General features: G+C 40.3%; 1 protein-coding gene across 2 annotated transcripts; it reads right to left on the reverse strand.

Annotated features, from left to right (window-relative positions):
* On the reverse strand, nucleotides 1–27,154 carry ube2f (ubiquitin-conjugating enzyme E2F (putative)). Of its 2 annotated transcripts, XR_009791061.1 has the most exons (11): nucleotides 26,934–27,154; nucleotides 24,959–25,133; nucleotides 24,839–24,868; nucleotides 22,963–23,028; nucleotides 14,208–14,275; nucleotides 12,506–12,576; nucleotides 12,203–12,260; nucleotides 12,074–12,106; nucleotides 8,949–9,011; nucleotides 1,878–2,045; nucleotides 1–1,548 (listed from the first exon to the last, which is right to left on the reverse strand). XR_009791061.1 is itself a non-coding variant. In XM_061791872.1 (10 exons), exons 2-10 carry the CDS (start codon nucleotides 25,071–25,073, stop codon nucleotides 1,498–1,500), a joined length of 555 nt encoding a protein of 184 aa, XP_061647856.1. In that variant the 5' UTR covers nucleotides 25,074–25,133; nucleotides 26,934–27,152; the 3' UTR covers nucleotides 1–1,497. The 2 variants fall into 2 exon arrangements, 1 of the variants encoding a protein (XP_061647856.1); XM_061791872.1 differs by lacking the exon at nucleotides 1,878–2,045 and having other exon boundaries at nucleotides 26,934–27,152.
* Between the last annotated feature and the right edge of the window lie 481 nt (nucleotides 27,155–27,635).

Here is a 27,635-nt window from a genome sequence, read left to right on the forward strand (position 1 = left end):
TTTAAATCCAATATAATAGTTTAATACTTTTTTGTGGCCACAAACATTCTTATGGGAAAAAAACTTTGGGACAGTTTCAAGAAATTACGCAGACAATGTTGATTCTTTTCAGCACAGACAAAATAAAAGCAAAGAAAAATAATTGTTAGTAGTACAGGGGATTCTCAGTTTACAACAGTTTCATTCTTACAGCGTAACCCAAATTCCTGCAGAAGTCTGAATGTGTTAGTCACTAGCCTAAACTAACGCAGTAGTAAAATCGCAGTTATAGTGAATATTTGTATGTAACACTTCCAGGCCATTAACCCTTAGCTTGATAGGATGACTGTCAGTAATCAATAAAAATACCACTGTGTTTGCTAAAAACTTTTTTTTTTTTTTTCCGTGGTTTAGTCGATGGTCAGTCATGCAGGTCATGGCACTCTGCAAACATTGAAGAGGCAACTGGACTGTTGTTGTTTGTTGGATTTGTTTTTGCTTTGTTTTCCAAAAACGTTAACAAATGACTTTGGCATGCTATTAGGCTAATGAATAGTAAGTACAGCGGTAAACCTCTTGATTCTTGTGCCCCTTATGTATTTTTGAACGTCATAAATCGAGGAACCCCTGTAATTGTTTCGCAAGTATTTTTCTTTCTGCTTTCACACACACACACAAAAAAAAAATTGCCGTTAATGTCCAAAATTAACTTAGGCCATTTCCTCTCTGGCTACACTTCTGTTATAGGCATGAAAACACCTTCACATCCTCTTCTCAGTGGTACATTGTGCATTTGTGTGAGACATGGAAAAAAACATTGCGTGAAAAATGGGAAGGAAGATGACAAAAATAGGTGAAAGTCTCCAATTCTGCCCATAATGGTGTGTAAAAAAATAAAATAAAAAAAAAAAGTGATCAAAGTGTGTGTATGTATGCGTGTGTGTGTGTGTGAGCGTGTGATTGTGAATAACAACAGATTAGGACGATATGGTGCTGATCATTCAAACGCTGTCCTGTGGGGCTGGGCAGGTCACGTGTAGCATGTAAAGTGTCCACAAATGTGTGTAAATGTCTTCAGATTACATCATGTCAATTCGCATGCATTTATTTATTTATTTACCCCCCTTTTCTGCCAACACAAACACTGCAGGCACTGGAACGGAGAACGCACATATGTAATCCTTCTTTTGATTACTCTACTCACTGTAAAACAAAAAAAGACAGACTCGAATAGCGACCGGTTGCTCGCCGGACGTTGGCTGTCTGTCTCTGTCGAGCCAGCAGCGTCATCGAGTGAGCGCGTCAACGTGACCTCTGAAAAAATAAAGCATAATGCTTTGCGTCCTTGCTCGAATGTGTGTGTTTCCCATGTTTGTTTCTGTTGTGGTTTACTGCGAGAAGGTGAGCAGAGCGCCACGTTAAAGACGGCCGGCTGCTAATTCGGTGTGGACTTCAGAGATAAACTGAGGCAAAGGTAGAGCAGCTTGGTAGCAAACTTGGTACGTCCTGATGCGTCTATCATCTGGCGTAGTGCTTGATGTAATCTTGAACTTTGCTCCGGAAATCCTCCTGAAAGGTGACAAAGTCAGCACAATGTGTTAGTTGGCATTGGGGAGAACCCAAATGGGGTTTTGTGCAGGGAGGACATAAGATTTTAAGACAGTGAAAATAAGAAGTTTAAACACCCCTGTTTAAACGCCAGGTTTTGTGATATTAAAGAAATGAGACCAAGATAAATCATTTCACAGCTTTCACCATTAATGTGACCTTTAACCTGTACAATTCAATGTTAAATTTTACATCCGTAATAATACGTTCAGAATTAACCAATCACATACAAACTCATATTAAATTTGAGTCAGCACACAACTGCCACCAATTAAAGTGCCACTGATTACCCTCAAAAAGTTCAGATGATCTTGTAGGGCAGGTGATACGGTGGAAGACTGGTTAGCACATCTGCCTCATCTGGTTCTGGGGACCCGGGTTCAAATCTGGCCTCGCCTGTGTGGAGTTTGCAAGTTCTCCCCGTGCCTGCGAGGGTTTTCTCCGGGCACTCCGGTTTCCTCCCACATCCCAAAAACATGCACGGTAAGTTAATTGAAGACTCTAAATTGTCCTTAGGTATGAATGCGAGTGCGAAAGGTTGTTTGTTTATATGTGCCCTGCGACTGGCTGGCAACCAGTTCAGGGTGTACCCCGCCTCCTGCCCCCAGTTAGCTGGGATAGGGTCCAGCATACCTGCGACTCTAGTGAGGATAAGCGGTGTAGAAAATGGATGGATGGATGGCTTTTTGACATTTTGTTAGTGTTCTAGCAGAAGCTTGGTTTTGTGCCAACATTGTTTGCTGTTTCAAAACTGTTCATGATTCCTTCGACCTTTCGTAAGCAGAAACCTGAATGTTTTGTGCTAACATTGATTGCTATTTCTACCTGTTCATAATTCCTACCACCTTTTCTATGCAGAAGCCTGTTTTGTGCTACCACTTATTGCTATTTAGAACTGTTAATACTGCAATTCCCTCCACCTTCTCTAAGCAGAATCCTGAATGTTTTGTGTTAACACTGATTGCTATTTCTACCTGTTCATAACTCCTACCACCTTTTCTGAGGCCCCAGTTTCAGCTGAAGAAAACAACCCCAACGCATGATGCTGCCTCAACAGGCTTGACTGTAGGAACGGTCATCTTTTGCAAATTGTGTATGAGCAATGAACGTCGCACTGCGGTTATGTTTAAGTGAATGACAGGACCAGCCTCTCAAAAATATCCTCCTCTCTTATTTTCACCCACGTCCCCTTTCGGCTCATGTTCCTTATTGGTGGGTCAACAATCCAATGCTTGGTGAATTTTGCTTCACAATGATAAACCCACACATCAAAGGATCCAAACGTGACGTCGCTATGAACGCTTGGCCACACAAATCACAAGACACCATGATATCACCAAGGAACCATCAGAGCAAAGCTGTTTTCCATATTTAAATAAAGAATAACAACGATCCAATCAGAGCAAAGCTTATTTATTTTGAATATTTATGAGAAATCCAGCCATCTCAAATGCCAGGCATAAAAGACCAATTAGAATAGTCTGAAAAAGGACATCCTGGACATTTTCAACCCAAATTATCTTACAAACCCTATAAAAGGACGTCAAAGATTATGGGGAGATTATTTGTGAACAACAACAAATGGCATGGGACCTTTAAATGGTGGAAGGTGTGTGCTGACTCCCATTTAACATAAGTTTGAATGTGACTGGTTAATTTTGAACACAGCCAGATCCCCACTATCCTTTCATATAGTTTTGGTGTCAAGATTTTCAGACTAGTGAAGTCAAGAGCCCTTTTAGTCATTTACCTTCCTATGTGGTAAAACGGCCACCAATTAGATAAGATTTTATTTTTTTTAAGTTCTTGAATAAGGATGAAGGGCTTTAAAGCAGCTCAAACTCCAAACCCTGATAAAATCCCAGCCGCCGTCTCTGTCATTAGTTTAGTTACATTTGAGTTTCATCCACCATCTTTCAATCTTATTACATTGCTCTTTGGATTCCTTCTTGTTTCATCTAACCCCAAGAAGACCTAGACAATTTGTAAGATCAACTTTTTACACTTGGTCTCTTTTCTCAACTACTTTTAGAACACTTGGGCACTAGAATTTTTTATATTTTCAACCTAATTGATAGTACATTGCTTCATCAATCGCATACGTACTCTCCAGACAACGTCATTGTGCAATCAGCACAGTTTGTTGCGTGTTTTGCATATTTTTTAATTAACTTGTCACCCATTTATCATTTACAATGGGAAGCACAACTATCCCTACACTGCTTGAATGCCTCTATAAAATACAAGATTTCACAGCCACCTAAAAGGCTAATGTAATCAGGACATGCACCCAAGATAATAATGCTCACTTTTGACTGACACTGTCAGAGAGGCTTTCAATAATAGCTGTATGATTGTTATTGTGGTTGTAGTTTGTGGTGGTGTATAACTGCACTGTATCATGCAGTCCCGACATAATGGGTCGAATGGTGATGTATACTGAGAGGTGTTTGTAATATTTTGACTACTTTTTTTAGTTAGGCGAGAGGGTAAATATTGAACAACTATGTATAATGCAACTATGTATGATGCAGTACACTTTTACTCCACAACAAACTACTTTGTATACCCTATCATAACCCACTGTAAGATGCCAGGTGGGATACAATATGGTCGTACCACACATTTAAAGTCTGTAAAAGGCAGATTTTTGGATGCAACCCATGTATTGCATCTCATCAGTTTGTGCAGGGCGAGCGAGGACATACAGTATTTGTGTGTATGCAAGTGCTTCTACCTGTATATGAGCACTATATGCTGGAAAGCTGCCACTGAAAACTTAACGAGTAGTGACAAGAGTTTTGATTTTCCCCAGACAAATGACGGATCTGTCCCTGCAAGGGCATCTCTTCAAAATCAAATTGGTTGGCCCTTTTAGGCAACGGAGAGGAACCGAACGCCTCAAGAGGCAGGGCAAATTGTTACTCAGACTCAGTGTTTCCTCACATCTCCTGGGTGTACCGTTGAATGGTCTCCGACGAGCAAAGAGCTGAGCTAATTTTATAAATGCCCGTTTGACAAAAGAAGAATATACAGGGATTGTTTTGAGTGGTGGTATGGTCCGCTCAGATTTTCCTTTAACCTGTTGGGCGATGATGTCAACAGTGAAAAAAGATCCAATTTAAGTCAATTAAAATAAGAACCCCCACAGATCATTATTTGAAGACATCCTAATAAAACACCACTAAATCTAAATCTAAAAGAAATTCTCCAGCGCCACTTGGTGACTCATTACCTTAAGGAAACTGCAGTCTATTAAAAACTTTTAGATTAACACTTTTGGCAATACTCCAGTCACGCAAGGCATTTAGATCTCCTCTTCCCTAATTATCTGCACGGGTATTCAGAGCTTTCACCACCATTAGAGGCACAGAGAAAACAAACGATAGCCTTTGGGGACAAACTATTTCTTTGCTACAAGTTGAAAATTAAGTAAAGCAAACCACTGTGACACATCGGATAGACTAGGTGAAGGCGAGAATGGCGTGGTGCAAAGCCGTGAAGAAGAAACAACACTTTGCAAGTCTTTGACACTTGGAATTCTGTCTGCTTGGCAAAAACAAGGTGTAAAATACACCTTTTTGATGGGCTGTGTAGTGTGTCATGACAGGAAAATATGTTTCTTTCACACTGTGCTCTTTTGTAACTTTATGTGTTTAGACTGACAGCTGTAATGACTGGTACGTTGGTTTTGGAAGGATTTGGCAGACAATAACATGCTGGACAACTGAGCCAGGGATTGACAACCCCCATTCTTTGAGATATAATACAGTCTCATTAATTTGAAATGTTGCTAAGCTGCCACAGGTACAGTGTACAGCAATGCTTTTATCCTGAGGCACCCACCATGCAAAATTACTCCTGTGCGGAATGGATTCTTTAAACATTTTAAAGTGCAAATCAAGAAAGTGACGTGAGTGCACCACCTGGCTGTTCTTAATTAGTCTGGTAATAAGAACCTAAAGACACACCATGTTCTCTGCTTCTGGGCAGAAAGAACGTCAATAAGGTGAATGTGCACGTGTGTGACATGACAGACGATTGACGAGGCTAAGCCACTCGAGATTCAATGGAAAGTGATAACGTGAGCATATATTCTGGTCGAGTCAACAAGTAAACCAGTTTGGAATTAAAGAGCAAGAATTTGGTATTCAGATGGGATGCAAGAACTCTGGAGTTACACAAGGTACAAATCCTCACAGATCTTAATCCGCCACACTGCTGGCTTTAAGAACTGCACCAATAATCAATGTTAGGATTGAGAACATGATTTTATGTCACTATTCAATCTTCATTAAAGGGGGATACACACTGGCTGATAATGTAGACAAATTTTAACATTTGTCCTCCAAAGTCAGCAAAGCCCCACAGAACAGCCTGACCGATTAGCCTGTGGTGCGGGGTGTGTTGAGTGATTTCCCCTCCCCGCTCTGTTTGTATAACGTGTCTCACACCCCTTTCACTACATTGACATTTAGAAGAGTTTGAAACTGCAATGCAGTTACCAGACAAGGGTGGACGTCAAAATTATAACAACGGTGTAGCCTAAACACAGCATAACATTGTATCCTTAACATTAAAGAAAACGAAAAAGAGATAGATAGACAGATAGATAGATAGATAGATAGATAGATAGATAGATAGATAGATAGATAGATAGATAGATAGATAGATAGATAGATATCAACTTACAACAAAGAATAACTATTGACATTGTTTTTTAGTCTGTGATAGAAAAGATTTAAAGCGCATCAAAGGGCCTGCAATTTGCAAAATATATATATATATTTTTTAAATGAATCCGTATTTAAATTATACACATTTTTTAACCAAAGCTAACAGTGCTCGCTGGTTTATTGAAGTCACATACACAAAGTAGGATGATTGTTTGCAATATTCGGCACATTTTTTCCTGAAAAAACTCAAGCGGCTTATCAGCATAATTGGGGTGTAATGTCTTTAAGTGACGCCTTAATTTATTTTATTTCAAGCTGTCCGCTGCCAACATTTTTAGACAGTAAACACACCAGTCTTTCCCTCTTTCCCACTGTAGTCACAATGAAACCCAAGCGCCACATACGCACCGGCATATTTCCTTGTCTTAGCTTTCTGGGGACGGTGGTTTGTCTCAGAGTCATTATCTCCATCTCTCTCCGCCGTTCTTAGTCCGTCTCCGTCTTCTTTTAGTCAGCAAAAAAAAGCCCCTTGTTCTCCCTGGTGAGACAAGTCCTCCACCCTTGCTATATCTTCTCCCTGTAGCCTCACTCTTCCCCCTCCACACCTCTCATTCATGCACATTAGGCTTTACACGATCAGGATTTTTGGGGCCGATCACCGATCAGCGAGTTTAAAAAAACGATAACCGATCACAAGATGGAGGAATGTGTCTATTTAAATGACCTGTTCATTTACTGTATATACTTGTGTACTTAATTGCTCAAAAAATTATATTTACAAAAAATAATGTAACTTTGTTCCTCTATTTATGCCAGTGAGGAATAGTGACAGATAGAACAAATGAATGGTCTTCTATTAAATGGCAGGAATAACGTAATTAATGTATCCACTTTTTGTGACATTTTAGTTTGTTGGTGTGCCGTGAGATTTTTCAATTGTAAAATATGTTCCTTGGCTCCATAAAGGTTGGAAATCACTGCTCTTGTCAGATCGTGTATTCTAATCAGTCAGGTCAAACCAACATTACATGACAGAAATAAAGGGTGCCAACTTACTGTAATTAAATTACTTTATTTTTAATTAAATTACTTCACCCACACCGAAACTTTAGAGCCTGAATCGACAGAACGGCGGCAGGTTTACGTCCAACTGTTCGTGCTACCACTAGAATTGGTAGGCTACCTAAAATTTTATTGCCTACTTGTGAGCCGTACCGTATTAAAAGTACCGTATTTTCGCGACCATAAGGCGCACCGTATTAAAAGGTGCAGTCTCAGTTACGGGATCTATTTCTGTATTTAACACATACATAGGGCGCACCGTATTATCGGGCGCAGGCATGGTAAAACAGACGCTAGCCATGCACTAACGAGTGTATCCAGTCGCATTTGAGTTGACAAGATAAACCCCAATGATCGTAAAAAACGGGATGCGGTGGTATCGGAATACAAGATTTTATTGCAGTAGTCTGACAGTGCAATCGTGAAAGAGCAAATTTGTCTTGTAGCTTGATCCGGGCATTACGTGTTGCCTGTCTCCGACGTGTTGTCTGTCCCACACCGCCGACATGTTTTTTTTGTTTTTGTTTTTTTTAAATAACGTCATTGGCCGTCAGATATTTACAGTACTACGTCAAAAGACACGCGACAAGGCTAAAAATAAACTAGCTATTGGATTCAAATATACTGTGCACACGGCGACGCAGAGTAAATGTCTTTTTCAGAGCCGATCAATTACATCATTGATCGGGTCGGCGAATTATGACATTAAAGCCAATAAAATGCTAAATACCGGCCGATACCGATCAGCCCGATAAAATCGGTGTAAAGTCTAGTCATGGCAGCATAAATGTGTGTGTGTGCGGGGGGGGGGGGGGGGGGGGGGGGGGGGGGGGGGGGGGGGTGACCGTGGAATTGAATACCTTCTGATTATTTTGGGAATGAACATGATACATTGATTGACCTTTGATTGTTAAAAATGTTCAATGTGGAAGTTCATAATATCAAGATTATGTTAAAGTTGCAATATAGCACTTGAAATAATGGTTAAATATGATAACAAATTGATATGACTTAATGTTTCTGAATTTGTTTCTAGAACTAGTAGACATTCCAACAGCTTCTTCCCTCTTGCGATCAACTTCTTAAACACCTAACCCATAATTCCATTACAACAAGCTGGCAATTTTTTTGACTTGAGTTCCTTGTCACATTTCTGTGGGGCCAATTATGTATTACTCGTGCAGTCACTGTAGTTGTCTCGCCATGCTGCACTATTTGCATATACTGGCCACTCATGCCAGAGTAGCATCTGCTCCATTGCACACTGTTTGAGGAGTATCTGTAACATTTGCACAACCAACATTGTCCTAGATTATCGCACTACTCTTTACTTTAAACCGCATACACTCCTTGAAGTCTCAGCGCCCCTTGCACAATGGTCATTGCACTGGTCTATTGCAATATTAGTCATTCAAACTGCTCTAAGTGCTAGAGGACTCTGCATCTTTTTGCACAATTGTTTTTGGTCAATGTCTGTGTCTCCAAAGTGTTCTGTAAATTGACTGTCTGTTGTACTAGAGCGGCTCCAACTACCGGAGACAAATTCCTTGTGTGTTTTGGACATACTTGGCAAATAAAGATGATTCTGATGTTTCAATCATGGACAAACAAAATGGCACAGACCTTGTCTCTCAAATGATGTTCTGCCGCATCGATGTTCAATGGGTCATCAAAATTCAACAAGTCCTATGGGAGATGAGAAATGCGATGTGAGCAAAAAAACATAAAAACAAAAAAATGACTAAAATATCATGGTCATAATGATAACATGCCAAGTGTGTATGCTATGACTGAGCATCAAGCTGCATAGAGCAACAAAAAGTTTCATCATCCCACATTGTTGACAGATTGGTGTATTGAATTTCAATTAAAATCTCGACCAGTCTTATAGAACTTGGTGCCAAAGCACAAAATCTCATTTTGTTTTCTTGCTTGAATTTCATTAGAAAGTTTATGGGGGACCATGCCAAAGTGATAGCCCTATTATCAGGAGAGATAAGCAATCAATTACTCTCTTGTAACTCAATTATAGCTTGACCAATATCACCAGTATGACCTACATATGGATGCACAATTTTAAAACTTTAATTGTGTGCATAAACATGCTAATGGGATCAACCTTTGGAGAAATATGCTCATGCTAATAAATAAAATTTTGGGGCAAAAATTGGTAGACCTGTGGAATCATCCTAATCAGTGTGCACTGTTTTGCATGTGGATGAGATGATTAGAGTATATCACACAAAAATATAACACATTTAATGTTGTGTGCTCCAAGGCTTCATTCACACTGCAGGGCATGATGGCAAGTGGATTTTTTGTTAAATCAGATCTTTTTATGGAGTCGTTCACGTTACAAAAACTAATGCAACCTAGTAAGGATAAGCAGTACAGAAAATGGATGGAACTTCTAATGTCGACGGAATGAATCCTTGACGTCAAGTCAGATGACACGACCACAACGTTGTACGTTGGGGTTCACCCCGGTGGATGAGAGGGTAGCCTCCCTCCGCCTTCGGGTTGGGTCACTGCTGACCTCGACTCGGGACGTTGTGAGTCGGTGGGGAGAATACTTCGAAGACCTCCCCAATTCCACCGACACGCCTTCCAATCAGGAAGCAGAGTCTGGGGTCAATGAGGGGGGCTCTCCTATCTCTGAGGTTGAGGTCACTGAGGTGGTTAAAAAGCTCCTCGGTGGCAGATTTAAATTTTTTGGGGTCTTGGGGGTCAAGTATCTTGGAGTATAGAATGGGAGATCGACAGGCGGATTGGTGCAGCGTCAGCAATGATGCGGACTTTGTATCGGTCCGTTGTGGTGAAAAAGGAGCTAAGACGAAAGGTGACGCTCTCAATTTACCAGTCAATCTACGTTCCTACTCTCACCTATGGTCACGAGCTGTGGTTCGTGACCAAAAGAACAAGGTACCAGATACAAGCGGCCGAAATGAGTTTCCTCTGCAGGGTGTCCGGGCTCTCCCTTAGCGATAGGGTGAGGAGCTTGGTCATCCGGGAGGGGCTCAGAGTAGAGCCACTGTTCCTCCACATTGGGAGGATCCAGATGAGGTGGCTTGGGTATTTGATTAGGATGCCTCCTGGACGCCTCCCTGGTGAGCTGTTCCGGGCACGTCCCACCGGGAGGTGACCCCAGGGACGACCCAGGACACGCTGGAAAGACTGTCTGCCAGCTGGCCTGGAAACGCTTCGGGATCCCCTCGGAAGAGCTGAATGAAGTGGCTGGGGTAAGAGAAGTCTGGGCTTCCCTGCTAAAGCTGGTGCCCCCGCGACCCGACCTCAGATAAGCGAAAGAAAATTGATGGGTGGATGATGGATGGACGTCAAGTTTATTTGTATAGCCCTTAATCACAAAAGAGTTTCAAAGGGCTTCACAGGCCCACAGTTGGCAATGACTGACGACATCCCCTAATCTAAACCCACCAATCGGGCAAGGAAACGCTCAAAACCCTGCTTGTGGGTTAAAAAAATAAATAAATAAATAAAACAGACTTGAAAAGGGACCGTAAATGGGGGGTGGTGGGTGATCCCCGTTCCGGGATGGATCAGGCTGCAATGGATGTCGAGTGGGGAAGATTTATCACATAGTCTGGTGCTGTACAATGTTAATTAAGATGGCATAAAAGTAAATTTATTAAAGAGACGAAGCGCTGCAGGTAGATGCCTTCAGGAAAGTGCTGAAGTTGGTGAGAGTGTGTCATTATCCACAGTGAAATGAGTACTGTACCAACAAAGGCTGAAAGGCCACACAGCCGGGAAGAATTGTTTTCTCCAAAAGAATCAAAAAGCCAGATTACAGTTTGCAAATGCACACAGGGACAAAAACCTTCATTTTTGGAGAAATGTTTTGTGATCTGAACAAACTAAGATTGAACTGTTTAGCCATGATGATCATCGTTACATTTGGAGGAAAGAGAGAAACTTGCAAGCCTGAGAATACTTGGAAATACGGGGGGTGGCAGCATCATGTTGTGAAGTTGTTTCACTATAGGAGAGACTCATGCGCTTCACAAAATAGATAATATCATAAGGAAAGAACACCATGTGGAAATAATGTAGCAACAGCTAAAGACATAGGCAGGAAGTTGAATCTTAGGTACAAATGGGTCTTCCAAATGGACACTGACCCGAAGCATACCCCCAAACTGGTTGCAAAGTGGTTTCAGGATAACAAAGTCAATGTTTTTTGATTGGCCATCGCAAAGCCCTGATCTCAATCTTATTTAACATTTATGGGCAGACCTGAAAAGACATGTGCGAGCAAGGTGGCCTACAAACTTGAATCAGTTACATAAGATTCTGTCAAGAGGAAAGGGCCAAAATTCCTGCCAACTATTGTGAGATGCTTGTGGAAGGATATCCAAAATATTTGACCCATACCATACAGTTTAAAGGCAATGGTACCAAATACTAAAGAACATAATGAAAGGTTGACCTAAAAAAAATCTTCTCATTATTCTGGCATTTAGCAAATCGAAATTATTTTGGTAATCTGGATTGACCTAAAAAAGTAAAAGTTTAGTCTGATTTCATGTGAAAGAAAAAAGTGTGTCTATAGTGTATGTAAACTGGTTTCAACGGTATATACAATTCCCTCCAAAAGTATTAGAACAGTGAACAATTACATTATTTTGCAGATTGAAATAAATTAAATTCGCTATTAAAAAATATGACATGAAATTCATGTCGTTAACTTTATGTTCTATTTTTGAGACAAAAAAAAGAAAATGACTTACAGTGAACAACGAGTTCAATCCCCAGACCACGTCCTAAAGAAAAGAAAATGAATACCATTAATACGGTAAATAACGACTAAAAGTCTTAGATTAATCAGTAATGCATCAGAGTAAGATCTTCAAATTTACCTTTAATGTTCTGGTAGGAGCCCACCCTGTGCCATCAATAGAATGTTCGCGCAATAGGCTGAAGCCAAACAAACAAGACAGTACCTATAGTTTATGACACATTTTAAACACACACTAACACCACTGATTATACAAAAAAAGGAACTTTATTTAAATTGAATGAATGAAACCTACAAGACAGGATTAATATAATTATTTATCATGAATTTATGAAACTTATTTAACGTCTTCTCACCATACCATGTATAATCAATACAATTCAAATAAAATCCAATGTCATGACTGCGGTGTTGAAATTAATACCTCAAGCAGATCTCCCCATTCTCTGTGATATTTGGATGCCATATTCTGGTCAGACATCTCACTTTCGGAGGCTAGAAATGAACAGAGAAATAATATATACAAAAGTATATATTTCAAACTAATTGTTAAATGAGCAAAAGTCCCATTATTTATCCCTGTATTAGGAAAAAAATTAAAGTTGAAAAATGGTAACCAGTGAACCCTAATATGGGGCCCAGAGAAAACAAAGAACAAAACGAATAATTTATAATGAAATATAGATTAAAAATAATTCTACAACCCCACTTCCAATGAAGTTGAGACGTTGTGTTAAACATAAATAAAAACAGAATACGATTTGCAAATCATGTTCGACCTATATTTAATTGAATATACTCCAAAGACAAGATATTTAATGTTCAAACTGATAAACTATTGTTTTTAGCAAATCATCATTAACATTAATTTTATGCCATAAAATTCTAAGTCAATGATGATTTGCTAAAAACAATAAAGTTGTATTCTGTTTTTCTTTATGTTTAACACAACGTCCCAAATTCATTGGAATTGGGGTTGTAGAAAGAGGAGTACAAAAGAGCATTAATATTTAATTGATGAGGCGGCATGGTGGACGACTAGTTAGCACATCTGCCTCACAGTTCTGAGGACCTGGGTTCAAATCCGGCCTTGCCTATGTGGAGTTTGTATGATCTCCCCGTGCCTGCGTGGGTTTTTTCCGGGTACTGCGGTTTCCTCCCACATCCCCAAAACATGCATAGTAGGTTAATTGAAGACTGTAAATTGCACGTGAGTGTGAATGTGAGTGCGAATGGTTGTTTGTTTATACAGTGGGTACAGAAAGTATTCAGACCCCCTTAAATGTTTCACTCTGTTATATTGCAGCCATTTGCTAAAATCATTTAAGTTCATTTTTTTCCTTAATGTACACACAGCACCCCATATTGACAGAAAAAAGTGGAATTGTTGAAATCTTCAGTTTTTCTGTTTTAATAAAGTTGCAAAAATTTCAACAGTCCATTTTTTTCTGTCAATATGAGGTGCTGTGTGTACATTAATGAGAAAAAAAAATAACTTAAATGATTTTAGCAAATGGCTTTAATATAACCAAGAGTGAAAAATTTAAAGGGGTCTGAATACCTTCCGTACCCACTGTATGTGCCCTGCGATTGGCTGGGGACCAGTTTAGGGTGTAGCCCGCCTCTTGCCTGAAGATAGCTTGGATAGGCTCCAGCACGCCCGCGACCCTAGTGAGTAAGCGGTATGGAAAAAGAATGAATGAATGAATATAATTGATGAAATGTACATGTGCAAAGACAGTGAAGGCAAGACACTGTAATTTGTGCCAGAAGCAGGTCATTTGCTAGAACCAATTAAGTTTGACCATGGCTTAATCTGGACTTTTGACTTGGTATGCTTTCACACGTGGACTTCATTTTAGGTGCTCAGAATCAATTTAGGGGTTTATACACAATGTCTGAGCTCACCCTGGTTTGGCACAGTATGTGTTCACACATTAAAAATGTTAAGCTCTTCTCTTATTTGGCAAAGTCCATCAAGCATATGTAGACATTGCTAACAAACCCAACAACTTATTCATGAAAAAAGTAAGCAAACTAAATGTGAATGCACCCTAATACTGACAACATAGAAGCTCACAAGCAAGATGACTTTATACATTTAATGCAAGTAATAGAGTACTCACCACCATGTTATAAGCTTCAGGGACATCTATTTCAAACTGAAACCTGCCACTTTGGTAGTAACCTTCATCTGGAAAGAGGAGAACAAATGAAGTAATTGTAAATAGAACCAACATAAATCAAGGCTCGAAATATGTTTTTTTCTTTGAGAAGTAGTTTCGCTAATTATTTCTTCATTTGAAGAGCAACACTCTAATTCTGAGGAGCATTTTTTTGCAGGTTTATCACATAGGGACCAGAAGAAGTTTTATTAAACAATAAAAATGACAATATAAAGGCAGAATCTAATGTAGGCCTGCAGCTATCGAATATTTTAGTACTCCAGTATCCTCTAAAATCCTCTTCTGCTTGAGTACATAACCCATTTTACCAGTTATTCCTTTCTGACCACTTTTGCCACGTTTTTCACCTACAGTCCCCTCCAAAGGTATTAGAACAGCAAGGTCAATTCCTTTGTTTTTTTGTTGTATACTGAAGACATTTGGGTTTCAGATCAAAAGATGAATATGAGACAATGGTTCTGAATTCTAGCTTTTATTTCATGGTATTTACATCTAGATGTGTTAAACAACTCAGGACATCGCACCTTCTTACACAGTCACACAGTGACTACACTGAGCAAAAACCTTTAAGTCCATGCAGTCCACACAAGTAGCCAGCTAGAAGCCAGGATAAACGGTTTATCCCCTGACGTGAAGGCTCGTATAGTGTGTTCAGCCGCCATACTCTCAGTCGTCGGTGGAGAGAAAGGTCCGTGTTACAACCTTACAGGTAACGGGTGCTCGCCTTGCATTTCACTGTGAAATGCTACCACACTTACACCATTTTCCCTCTTTCGCTTTTGCATTTATCTTATCAATTCAGCTTTGGCCTTCTTGTGCGAGCAACCAAGCTTTGCTTCACTTTGCCTTTTCGGTGACGACATAATCGCCTTGTAATGCCCGTGCTTCCGTCGAGCGCAGCAAAAAAAATCTGTGATTCACAGTTCTGCTTTGCAATGTGTTTTATGAGGCTCAAAATGTGAATTTTGTCTCACAAATAGCCGCTTAATTTGTGCCTTGTAAATGCACTCTCTCTCTGCAATTCCGCATTTGCATTGCCCCCAATCGTTAGCCACTTGTTTCTGAAGCCCTTATTTATCCATCCTTTTAATGACCTACTGTACCAGCACCTAACAACTAATAATGTGTTTGTGTTTCACTATTCTCCTGGCATTCTCCTGCAGCAGGACAAGGATCCAAAACACACCAGAAATTCAACTTCTGAATGGCCTAAAAAACAAAACAATAAACATGGTTTTGGGGGTGTACACATAGACATGTGTTACTTAAACGACCTATATGGCATTATTGAATGAACAAACTTGAACAAGGACCTGTAAAAACCCTTTAGATCCTTTTACAGCATTTTTGAAACTGTTGTTTTTACTTTCTAGCCATAGAGAGTGCAGAACTAAACTAGTTCATATAAATAACAGACCAAGCTTCAAAGCTCAAACAGGCTTCTAAGCTTTAAGCGGCATTACCAAGCTAACCAGCAGCGAGTGATGAAACTTGCCTGGAAGGGCTTTGAATCTTTTATGCATGTATGAAAGAAAAATAAAGCTTTACTGAGACATAAACTTACACCGAAGGCACTCAGTGTTTGGCTGATTTCTTGGAATTAGCCACTTCAGTTGTAGAAGCACCCTCAATCATTCCATTTTCTAGAGTGCTTATTGGGGTCAAGCTGGAGACTCTCCCAGTTGACTTTAGGCAAGAGGCAGTGTACACCCAGAACTGGTCGCCAGTCTATTGCAGGGCATGTATAGACAAACAAGCATTCACATTCACACCTTTGGGAAATTTAGAGTCTTCAGGGGACCTACCATGCATGTTTTTGGAATGTAAGAGTAAGCCGGACAGAATGATTTCAAATATGAGTAGCTTCATTTAATTAAAAATAAAAAAATAATAATACAAAATACAAAATCAACTGCGCACAATATCAAAATTATGTAAAACATCAGGTATGTGATTCAGTTATTTCTATTTAATGCATGTGACACTGATGAGTTTATCGTTCTGCAGCTTCAAATAAGTGAGATACATGAAGCAACAAAAAATGTGGATGAATCCAAAGCATCAAAAGTAAAGTGTTTCAAGATTTTCAAAAGGGTTCAGAAAAAAAAGAAATACACTAGAGAGCTGGACTGGACTAACAGCTGCATTTAGAGCTAATAAATAAAGCATTTGTGAATGCAGCAAAAATGGGACCAATCTGCGAGGACTTGTGTTTCAACACACAAATATATTCAAAGACATAAAGCCCAAACTCAAGTGTGACTTGTTCTAAACCAGTCAAGAATCTTAATCCATTAACACTGATGACTGATGGTTTAATTCACTGACTGTAACACAATATGCATCTTAGTATTCAAGAGGGGAAATCAAATTTGAATGGCTTAGTTGAATAAGACCTTGACTGCGCTCTAGTGGTCTTTAAAGAAATATTTTGTAGCGGTCATCAGTAGGGAAGAGCAATACTGTACAAATCAATCAATGATGCAATTGTCCCTCCCTAAATCATGGTTCACCTTTTGCAGGTTCACTGCATCATGGATTTTTTTTCCACTTATATTGCGTATTATTCGCTATATCATGGGATTTTGCAGAAATTATTTTTCCACATGGACTCTTACTGCAGAGCAATAAGCGCAAGCCTGGAGGAAAGAGTGGGTAAAAGGCAATGTCCAAAGTTTGGGACCATTTCACACTTAATAAAAAAAGCTAAGTCCCTCCACAGGTGTTTAGGATAGAAGGAATAAAGCCACAGCCGCTGGTACACTTAATCGGTTTATTGAAACAAAAGTCACAAAATACAGTGAACACAACAAGCATATTCTTAGACAACCTGCTGATGGTCTCAACTGACACTGTACACCAGAGTGGCTAACATTCAGCCAGTTAACAGCCAGATAACTTATACATTATAATTCACTGACTTTCACATCACTCAACAGGCCAGACACACACATTCAATGTCACAGATACTATGGTGCAGACCTTGTAGATGGCTACCTCAAGTGGAGAAAAATAATACCTGCACCTCACGGGCATACAGTGGGAAAGTATTCAGACCCCCTTAAAATTTTCACTCTGTTATATTGCAGCCATTTGCTAAAATCATTTAAGTTATTTTTTTTTCTCATTAATGTACACACAGCACCTCATATGGACAGAAAAAAATGGACTGTTGAAATTTTTGCAACTTTATTAAAAAAGAAAAACTAAAATATCACAGCCATTGAGACTGGCGGTGGAGCAGTACACTCGTGCCAGTCTTGGCTCCGTTCAATACTCCACAGCCCTGCTCCATGTGCAGCGCGTAGAGTCACAAAACAAAGACTTAAGGGAAAGTTAACTGTTTGTTGTGTTCACTAGCCGGGCTGCGAGCTAACAAGCTGGCTCACAAGCTAACGACCTGGCCTGAAAGCTAACAATTTAAGGAGCAAAACAGCTCGGTCCACCGTGGCCATGTCATTTAAAATGTCAGCGCCTCTCAAGAGTTGTGTGTTAGCACCCAATTAACACACACAGGAATGTTGACTGTTTATTAAGCGTAACCTCCGTGGCATATGTTATTCAACCAGTAGTTGGCTACAGTGAATGGCAACGTATATTTGATTGAGGGGTGAAAGGCTCGTCTTCACATGGAGAATTTTTTGTCATTCCGATTGAAATCACTCCGATTGAAGATCTCTGGTGTGTCAAGTCTCGCTTACCCCAGGCTCCCATGCACCTTTAGCCATTATGAGACTCCTGACCGGCTCTCCGTTTAAAGGATTAAAGCGCCTCGTTTCCCCTGCGTATTACACAGTGGACCGTAAACAGCGACGGGAGCTTGCTTAAGCCGGTGTCAGGAAGGATTCGCCTAGGTTCTCACAGCCATCTATGAAGCGTCAGTCCCACTTATGTTAGGCCTCACTGCAGCAGAGTAACCTTAGTAAACGTTGGGTGAAACGCTAACGACGCTCCTTAAAAGCTGCTCCCTGCCTATTAACTTGTTGCACTTTGAATGGACCTAGGATATTTAGACGGTCTTGGTACGACAGTCAGGACCTGTTGTTGTTTAAATTGTAGCCGAAACAACCTTTTAAGAATTGGGGTCAAATATTTATGAGCTGTGTGGATAAAGTGTTATTTCTGCTAACATTAATAACAATGTGCTCATTACTCTTAAAATAAAAGGGACATTTTTCCATAATCAGAAAAAGGCACTTTAATAGATACATAAGTATTCACACCCTTTTCTATGACACTCAAACTTAAGCTCAGGTGCATCTGATTTCCACTGATCATCCTTGAGATACTTCTACAACTTGAATGGAGTCCACCTGTGGTAAATTCAGTTGACTAAACATTATTTGGAATAGCACACACCTGTCTATATAAGGTCTCATAGTTGGCGGTGCATATCAGAGCAGAAACCAAGCAAAGAAGTCTAAGGCATTTTCTGCAGACAACCAAGACCGGATTGTGTCAAGGCACAAATTTGGGGAAGGATACAAAACAATTTCAGCAGCATTCAAGGTCCCGAAAAGCACTGTGGTCTCGAGTATTCGGAAATGGAAGAAGTTTGGAACCACCAGGACCCTTCCTAGATCTGGCCGTCAGACCAAGCTGAGTAAACGGGGAAGAAGGGCCTTGGTCAGAGAGCTGAACAAGAACCCGATGGTCACTAATGCGGAGCTCCAGTGGTCCCTTGCGGAGATAGGAGAACCATCCAGAAGGTCAACCATTGCTAACACACTCCACCAAGCAGGCCTTTATAGTTGAGTGGACAGACAGAAGCCACTTCTCTCGAAAAGGCACATGGCAGCCTGCTTGCAGTTTGCCAAAAAGCACCTTAAGGATTCGCAGATCTGCAGAAACAAAATTCTCTGGTCTGATGAAACCAAAATAGAACTTTTTGGCCTGAATTGCAAGCGTCATATCAGGAGAAGAGGAGGCACCGCTCATCACCTGGCTCACACCATCCCTACTGTGAAGCATGGTGGTGGCAGCATCATGCTGTGGGGCTGTTTTTCTGCTGCAGGAACTCGGCGACTAGTCTGCATAGAAGGTACAATGACATCTGCCAAATATAGAGAAATTCTTCAAGAGAAGTTGCTCCAGAGTGCTCTGGAACTCAGACTAGGCCACCGATTCGCCTTCCAACACGACAATGACCCAAAGCACACAGCAGAAATAACAAAGGCGTGACTTAAGGAGCACCCTGTGAACGTCCTTGAGTAGCCCAGCCATAGCCTGGGCTTAAATTCAATCGAACATCTCTTGAAAGACCTAAAAATGCCTTTCCAACAATGCTGCCCATCCAACCTGACTGACCTTGAGAGGATCTGCAGAGAAGAATGGGAGAAAATGCCCGAAAACAGGTGTGCCAAGCTCGTAGAGACATACCCAAGAAGACTTAAGGCTGTGATGCCAAAGGTGCTTCAAGCTAAGAGTGTGAATACTTGCATATCTATTACGTATAAATGTTTACATTTTCATTTAATTATTCCGATGTTCATTGAAATTGCAGCTGGACAGAGAATGGTTTTAGGAGACAAAGGGACAGAATGGACAAGGGGAGTAGCGGTGCAAACCACAGCAGAACAATAGTTCGACAGTCTAGATATTTAACCACAAGTAACGTGATAACAGTCAAATCAGGTTCTTATATGAGGATGGGGGAGGACCTGCAACAACTAACTTACTATATTTCTGAAGTGACATTAAACAGACCTGTCACAAATAAGAATTTGCATCCAGTAGTGCTGCAATTAGTAATCGAGTATTCTACTGACAATTTTATCAGAATAATCAAGTATAAATATAAAAGACATTTTTGCTTAGTGAAAGAGCATTTATGAATACATGAGAAAATGAGACATTTCACTTAATAATGAACGACCAATTGGTTTCCTCTTTTAGACAACATCTGTCTTAAATTCACATTGTGCAAAAAGCAGGAAAGTGCATTTTCTTGTCTACAAACATTTATAGTGAGGCAATTTCAAACACAAATATAAATTTCAGTTTAAACTTGGCATTTCCTGTCAGTATTAAAAACATAAGACAACTAAAAAAAAAAGAGGAACACAAGTTAGTCATTTTGTGAGAAAGGCACAATTTTATCCAACTGTGGTATCTGTCAGAACACGAGGGGACACTGTGTAAAATATTACGTCAAAAAGGGGCAAAGAAAAGGACACGAAGAAGAATGCAGTTTCATGTCGTACAGATGGTACCTGTGTGCTGATCGATTAGTAAATAATCCAGTACAAGACTGATTGAGAACACTACACTGACTAAACCAGACTGTAATGTACAGGAAGCCCAGACAGCGCACAGCTGGCCCGCTGTGTAACTATTTGTGTGATTGCTCACAAAGCTAGCTGCTAATGCTAACGAAAACAAGCATACGTGACGTCAGACGCGCGATTCCCACAATGCAATGTAGATGTTTTTTCTTGCAATACTTAACATCCTTATTCTTACGTTAAATGTCGTTCTTGGAATGTACAGTATACCTTATTTAGTTGTCAAACCTATTGTTGATTTATGTTGTACTGTTTTTTGTTTTTTTTTAATGAAACCATTACTTTAGTTAATGTGTGAAAGAATAAGCTCTTGGTCAATTCCTCTGCTAAATCGTGCCCAACAGGGTGTTAACTGTCAACTTACTACACATTAGCAATAATGGTGTGGGAATCATTTCTTAATAAAAGAAATTATAAAGACATTCAGCATTATGTCACGTACCATATTTACTTGAAGCAAACCAGTAAGCTGCACATATAGCAATAGTAAGAGTAAACTAGAAGGTGCAAATCCTGGAGAAATTGCGTGTGATTGAAATCATGCGCTTGAATGAGCTGAACATGTAGAAGTTGGAACGGTGGGAATCGGTTGAGAAATAAGGAAACTGTAGCTAAAAATGTAGAATTTGTCTTATTGTGGCTAAAATGCAGGTATTTTAGTGTTGCACAGTGCAGAATATGGGTAATGTGGGAATGTGGAAAACATGTAAGTGGAATGGTTTGAATTGGTGATGAAATGTGGAAGCAAGGGGGAAGAAGCCAGAATAGAGTGGAATAGGGGAGAATGTGGATGTTTTAACAGTAAAATGTGAGTGAATAACGTGGAATGGTGGTAATATGGGAATGTGGGGAATACGGGAATGTGTGTTGAAGAAGTTCTGAACGAGCTGAATGCTTTAAAAGTAAAAGAGAATGATGTGAAAGTATTTTGTTCAAAGTGTCATTGGGAATGAATGGGAATTATTTGGTGTAAAATGTGGAATTGTGGGTAATGTGAAAATGTTGCGGCTTAGATGAGTAGTAGCACGCGTCGCGTGAATTTTTCGAACATGTCGAAGTTGGAACGGAGTGAATCGGATGTAAAATGGCAAAGGAGAAGCCCGTCAAAAACGCGGCGGAATTATAAAAATAAAGGTAGAATAACGTGTGAATGCTTGAGCATTCACACAACTGAGAAGTGTTAGTTCCTCAGTGCTTTGGTCAAAGTAATAAGTTTATTCAAGTCAATGGGTTCAAGTCCAAGTTGAGTTGGAAAGTCTTTTACTATATTGTCGAGTCTAAAGGCATCAAATCATGACTCGAGTTCACACCTCTGGTTCACAGTCATACTACTACTATTTGTATGTATGCTTGGTCCTGTCAAAAGTGCAAAAATAAATGACAGAACAGCGTTACCAGTGGCAAGACTGTTTTTCAGAAGATATTGTCGTGGTAGAGATCAATTTACATTCTGTGGAAAAAAAGTGATCCTATGCTTGAAAAGGTTGGTTACCACTGCTTTACACTCTATATAACCATATGAATACTAAATATAAATTAATTAATTATTAATTAATAATGTATACTAAGTATAAAGTACAATAAGCTTCAGTGCTATTTTTCTTATTAAAAACACATTACAAAAAAAATTTTTCATGTTTTTTGGGATGGGGTTGGAACGGATTAATACCATTTCCATTCATTTAAATGGTGAAAGATGAGTGAAGTGAAGAACATCATCACGGTAAGAATCCATTCAAGTCAATTTTCCACCAAATCTACAATGTTGTCTGGAGTTCTTCACTACTTTTTGTTTGTGCATACCGGGTGGGAAAACATAAATCGGCTGTCTAAAAAGAATGATTTGTTGTAAAATGTGTTGCTTGATTTACACAGCGTAATAATGTTTAAGAGCAAGCAACAAGGAACGATTACAATAGAACCAAGAACATGAGATGGAGAGCAGGAACAGGGTGATACATTGAGGCTCGAGTTATCTGATTCCACACCAGTGCATTTGGTTCGTTTGACCGCTAGCCCGCAAAAACTGGGAAAATTGCTGACAGAGCACAACCGACTACAAAGACTAAACAAACACCATCGGGACACTTGAAAACATACACACATGGCCTTAAAAACAATCACACGCACACACAATGGCCCACTTAACCAAGCTGTTCGCATCCAAGATCAACGACGAGCATGATGTGGTCAGTAGAGCAGGGTCAGACGTTCCTTTGCCGGTCGGCAACCAATAAAATGAATGGAGCGACTCAAAACATACAAAAAAATTGACGTGTAATGTAATTGTCGTTTTTTGGCCGCTACCCAACATGTTGGTCATTAACAAGACACAGACAAACGTCAATTTATCAGCAAACAGATGGATCTACGAACGGGACGGATGAGGACGTTGAATTTTACTCTCTTACCAGGAGACACTGCCAGCTGAAAATGGTGTAGTTTGTCTTCATCTGGGAAATTGGCTTTGCATGTACCTGTAATTAGAGGGGAAACAAATGGTGAGTTACAGGTAAATGGTTACATATACATATTTGTGTCCTTTTTAGTACATAAGAAAATCACTTCAGTCTTTTCCAAACACTCTTTAAAGACCATACTGTTCACATTGGATCTTTCCCTTGTAAAAATATGCCCGAGTTGTAAAACAGCTCCACACTACCCCCTGCTGTTAAAGGACATTCACTCTACAAACACTGGCTGAGAAGAACATTTAACCAATTTTGGTGCTCAGATATTCACATTCACTCCTTTACACATACAAAAAAAATAAAAATAAAAACAGTGAGCTTGAAACCTGAGAGCGACTTTCACATCTGTTCAGCTTCCAACATTGGAGTTGCTAATCCAAAACATGAGTGACTACCACGTGAAATCATACAAAAACATTCAGAAGATGAAAATCTTCCACGATTGCTCATAATGCAAAGTTACGTTAACAAATAAAATAATTCGCTTCATGACTTTCCAGCGGGTCACTAACCAGATTTGGTTGAAATAAATAAATAAATACGGCAGACGACTGTTTTAACACAATTGCCTCACAGTTCTGAGGACCCGTTCTGCCACGTTTGGTGTGTATTTTGTCCCATTTGGGCATGGTTCCCACAGCCAGCTAGGGTGTATGGTAGCCGTTCGGTCGCATTCAATCATGGCGCATCCCGGCATATGACAGTTTACGGGCCAGCACGTTGAGGACGGTCTGTCAAATGTATAGAAAAGTGCTTATATTTGCCCCCTACAGCTCTTCTAAAGCCAAGCCATGTGATGATTTACAAACACTGTCCACTGTAGCATACACTGTTGAATGTGTTTGTGTGTGTGTGTGTGTGTGTGTGTGTGAGAGAGAGAGAGAGAGAGAGAGAGAATGCTCACATTTCCTGCCAATGCAAGCACACTTCAGTGTGTATGTAAATAAGAGGAAGTATTGCATGTTTTGGCACAAAAGTGAATTAGCTGTTGCCAGAAAACTAATATTATCATACATTTATCTTGTGGGAGGCATCTGTGTGGAAACTGGACTGCCGTGGCCGCTAGGAACATAGTGTTAACGTAGCATTCGGCTGGATTTACGCTGCACACAATTCAATTTTTTTTGTTGGCACAATTGAGATATGCATCATGGCAGTATAAATAGGAAAACGAGTATGGAATCGGATATCTTCAGCTCGGAATGGGGCCTCTCCCAAATGTGGATAAAAATCTAATACGTACAGTTTGTTTCATGTGCTCTATAAATAAAACACAGCTGTATTATATATGAAATGAGTTTCCTCCGCAGGGTATCCAGGCTCTCCCTTAGCGATAGGGTGAGAAGCTCGGTCATCCGGGAGGGGCTCAGAGGAGAGCCACTGCTCCTCCACATTGAGAGTATCCAGATGAGGTGGCTCGGGCATCTGATTCGGATGCCTCCCGGACGCCTCTCTGGTGAGGTGTTCGGTGCACGTCCCACCGGAAGGAGACCCCGGGGACGACCCAGGACACGCTGGAGAGACTACGTCTCTCAGCTGGCCTTTGAACGCCTCGGGATCCCACCGGAAGAGCTGGATGAAGTGGCTGGGGAGAGGGAAGCTAACCCACAACCCGACCTTGGATAAGCGGTAGAAAATGGATGGATGGATGGATGTATCATATATATCACAACAGTGAACTAAGCTATTATCAAGACAGACTTTATGAGGGGCTATATTTTTGTCAATTGATTTACTGGGTATAATAATTATAGAGACTTAAAAGACACATTTAAGACAAAAGCATTAAAATCAGTAAAATCACATCTTTACTTACTAGGAAGATTGGCTTCAAGTTCAGCAACTTCTGTAGAGAAAGAACAACCAAAGTTAGTACAGTGAAAATTAGGTAGGAGCCTCTCACTATTAGTATGAATATGTTTGAATTAAAAATTACCTTTGGTAAGGAGACGGTCCCTGATGGAGACCCTGTGAGTGGCGTCACAGGCTCCGGCGGCTCGGCCCGTCTGTCCGCCATCATTCCTCTTCAGCTTACTGGCCAATGTAAGCATTGCTACTGCAGCGTTCTGTGCTCTGCCCCGCCCTCGCGTGCTGCGCCGCGACTCAAACGCCTGAGACAGTGTGAATGACACGTAAAACATCATCCGTTTGAATCCTTTGAATCAGGGTGTCTGACCCTAGGTCGGTCACACATGGTTGCACTCATAGCAGTTTTGTACCTTCTTATTTTATTATGACACATTTGTATCTGCATTGGATTATTGGTGATTTTAACAAGTTAATTAATAAAAATTGGTTATGCATTGGGCGGCACAGTGGACGACTGGTTAGAAGATCTGCCTCACAGTTCTGAGGACCGGGGTTCAAATCCCGGCCCCGCCTGTGTGGAGTTTGCATGTTCTCCCCATGCCTATGTGGGTTTTCTCCGGGTACTCCGGTTTCCTCCCACATCCCAAAAACATGCATGGTAGGTTGACTGAAGATTCTAAATTGCCCCTTAGGTGTGAATGTGAGTGTGTGTGAATGGTTGTTTGTTTATATGTGCCCTGCGATTGGCTGGCGACAAGTTCAGGCTGTACCCCGCCTCTCGCCTGAAGATTGCTTGGATAGGCTCCAGCACGCCCGTGACCCTTGTGAGGATAAAGCGGTACAGAAGATGGATGGATGGATGGTTATGCATTGTTGTTTATAGAGTTCAAATGCATTGATCCACCTGTTTTAGGGTCACAGTTGAGCTTTGGCAAGAGGTGGTGTACACCCTGGACTGATAGCCTTTCAATCGCAGGGCACATATAGACAAAAAAATTTTTAAATTAAAAATCAAATCAAATAAAATCAATAAAAATTAAAAGGAAGGAAAAGCCAAACGGACGCAAGCTTTGGACAACATCTGTCCATGTAGCCGGGACAGTGAGAAAGTTAGAGTAAGCATGTCAACAGTATTTAGTAAAGTAATTGAATTGCAATAAAGTAATTTAATTACAGTAAGTTAGCACCCATTATTTCTGTTATGTTGTAATATTGATCTGACCTAAACTTATGTCAGTGGCCAATCCTTGAATGCCCCCTAGAGGTCATTGATATTTTAACTTTTGTCAAAAATGCTAGAGAATAATTTTGAGGTGGGATGGGCTCCAGCACGCCCGCGACCCTAGAGAGGATAAGCAGTACTGAAAATGGATGGCTGGATGGATACAGTACTCAGTATACCGTACACAAGTAGATACAATAAATGAACAAGTCATGTAAATGGACACATTGCTCCATCTTGTGATCGGATCGGTTATTTTCTGATCGGTCCAAAAATCCTGATCGTGTAAAGCCTATCACGAACGATGTACATTGAACTAGTTTGCGTGCCTTGCAGTGTTTATAAGACAATTACATAAGTAAAGGTTGTTCTCTTAATTGTTCTTTTCTTTTTTTGTATTCATAGTCTACACATTTTTCAACACGTCTTTACTACTGCCGTCCTACTGGTAGAGAATTCCGATTTACGTACACAACCAGGGCTACGAAAAGCCATCGTAAAACGACGACCCCTTGTAAAGAAATTTCAGAATCCATGAGATCAGTTCTGCTGTTCAATGTTGTAGGTCTAATGCCTGATTTCTATTCCCGCTTCTTTTAACCGGGTTTATGTTACTGAGACATTTTATGAATAAACAATGTGGCTTAATCGATTGTCACTCCATAAAATATAACTAATAAGCTATGTCGTTATCCCAACGTGCTAAGAATATTTTCTCGAGTTCAGTACCGTGCCCCACTTTATAATGGTTGCCCATACAAAAACAGAGAGTGCGAGCTCAAATACAAGTACTTTAATTTGTAAAAGGCAAGTTTTGAAGTTGTTTTTTAAACTATCTAGCTTGTCGCATTAGCGTGTGTGTTATCCGGATGTTGTTTACCTGTAATCTCTTTTGGAGCTAGCAGTCCGTGCTACACCATAATCGGTCGCCTTCCGCTCACCCAAACTTCGTTCGGTGATTAATTGAGGCACTTGCGACTGTAAACGGTGATAAAAGGTGATTTTGGGGGGTTAGGGGTGGGAATGAACTGAGTGAAGTCTGAGCTGTCAGAACTTCTCTCCGGTATCACGGGGAGCGGAAGTGCGGGTACACCCGGAGAACATATGTGTCCGTGTAGAAAAAGCAGCGGAACTGATGTTCCCCATAATGCAAGGGGTCCTCGCTTTACGACGCAGTTCCGTTCCTGCGGAGGCGATTTAACATGATATTTGTTCGAAGGCAGGGTCACACATTACTGCTATGGAACTGTGTCGGGCCAGTACAAACTTTATATTTAAAATTAAATCAACGCACTTACTACTTTTTTTTTTTTTACAACAAAAGCAGCAAGAGCAGCCTAATGCACCACATGATCCTGGAGCTCGAGCATCATCTTCCCAAAGTGAGAAAAAGAATGACAGAAAGCCATCTCAAGATGTCAATGAGCTAAAAAGACAGAGTACTGCAGTACCAAGTATTAGTATTTTAAAATCAGTATTTCCGTTTGTTCAGTATTTTTGTGAGGTGCGAAGTCTTTACTGCAAGCTTAAATCGGAGAAATGTTCAATATTTAATGATATTTTACACGTCCTGAAGGCTTAA

The sequence above is a fragment of the Phyllopteryx taeniolatus genome, chromosome 12, assembly GCF_024500385.1.
Source record: "Phyllopteryx taeniolatus isolate TA_2022b chromosome 12, UOR_Ptae_1.2, whole genome shotgun sequence".
Lineage (NCBI taxonomy): Eukaryota > Metazoa > Chordata > Actinopteri > Syngnathiformes > Syngnathidae > Phyllopteryx > Phyllopteryx taeniolatus.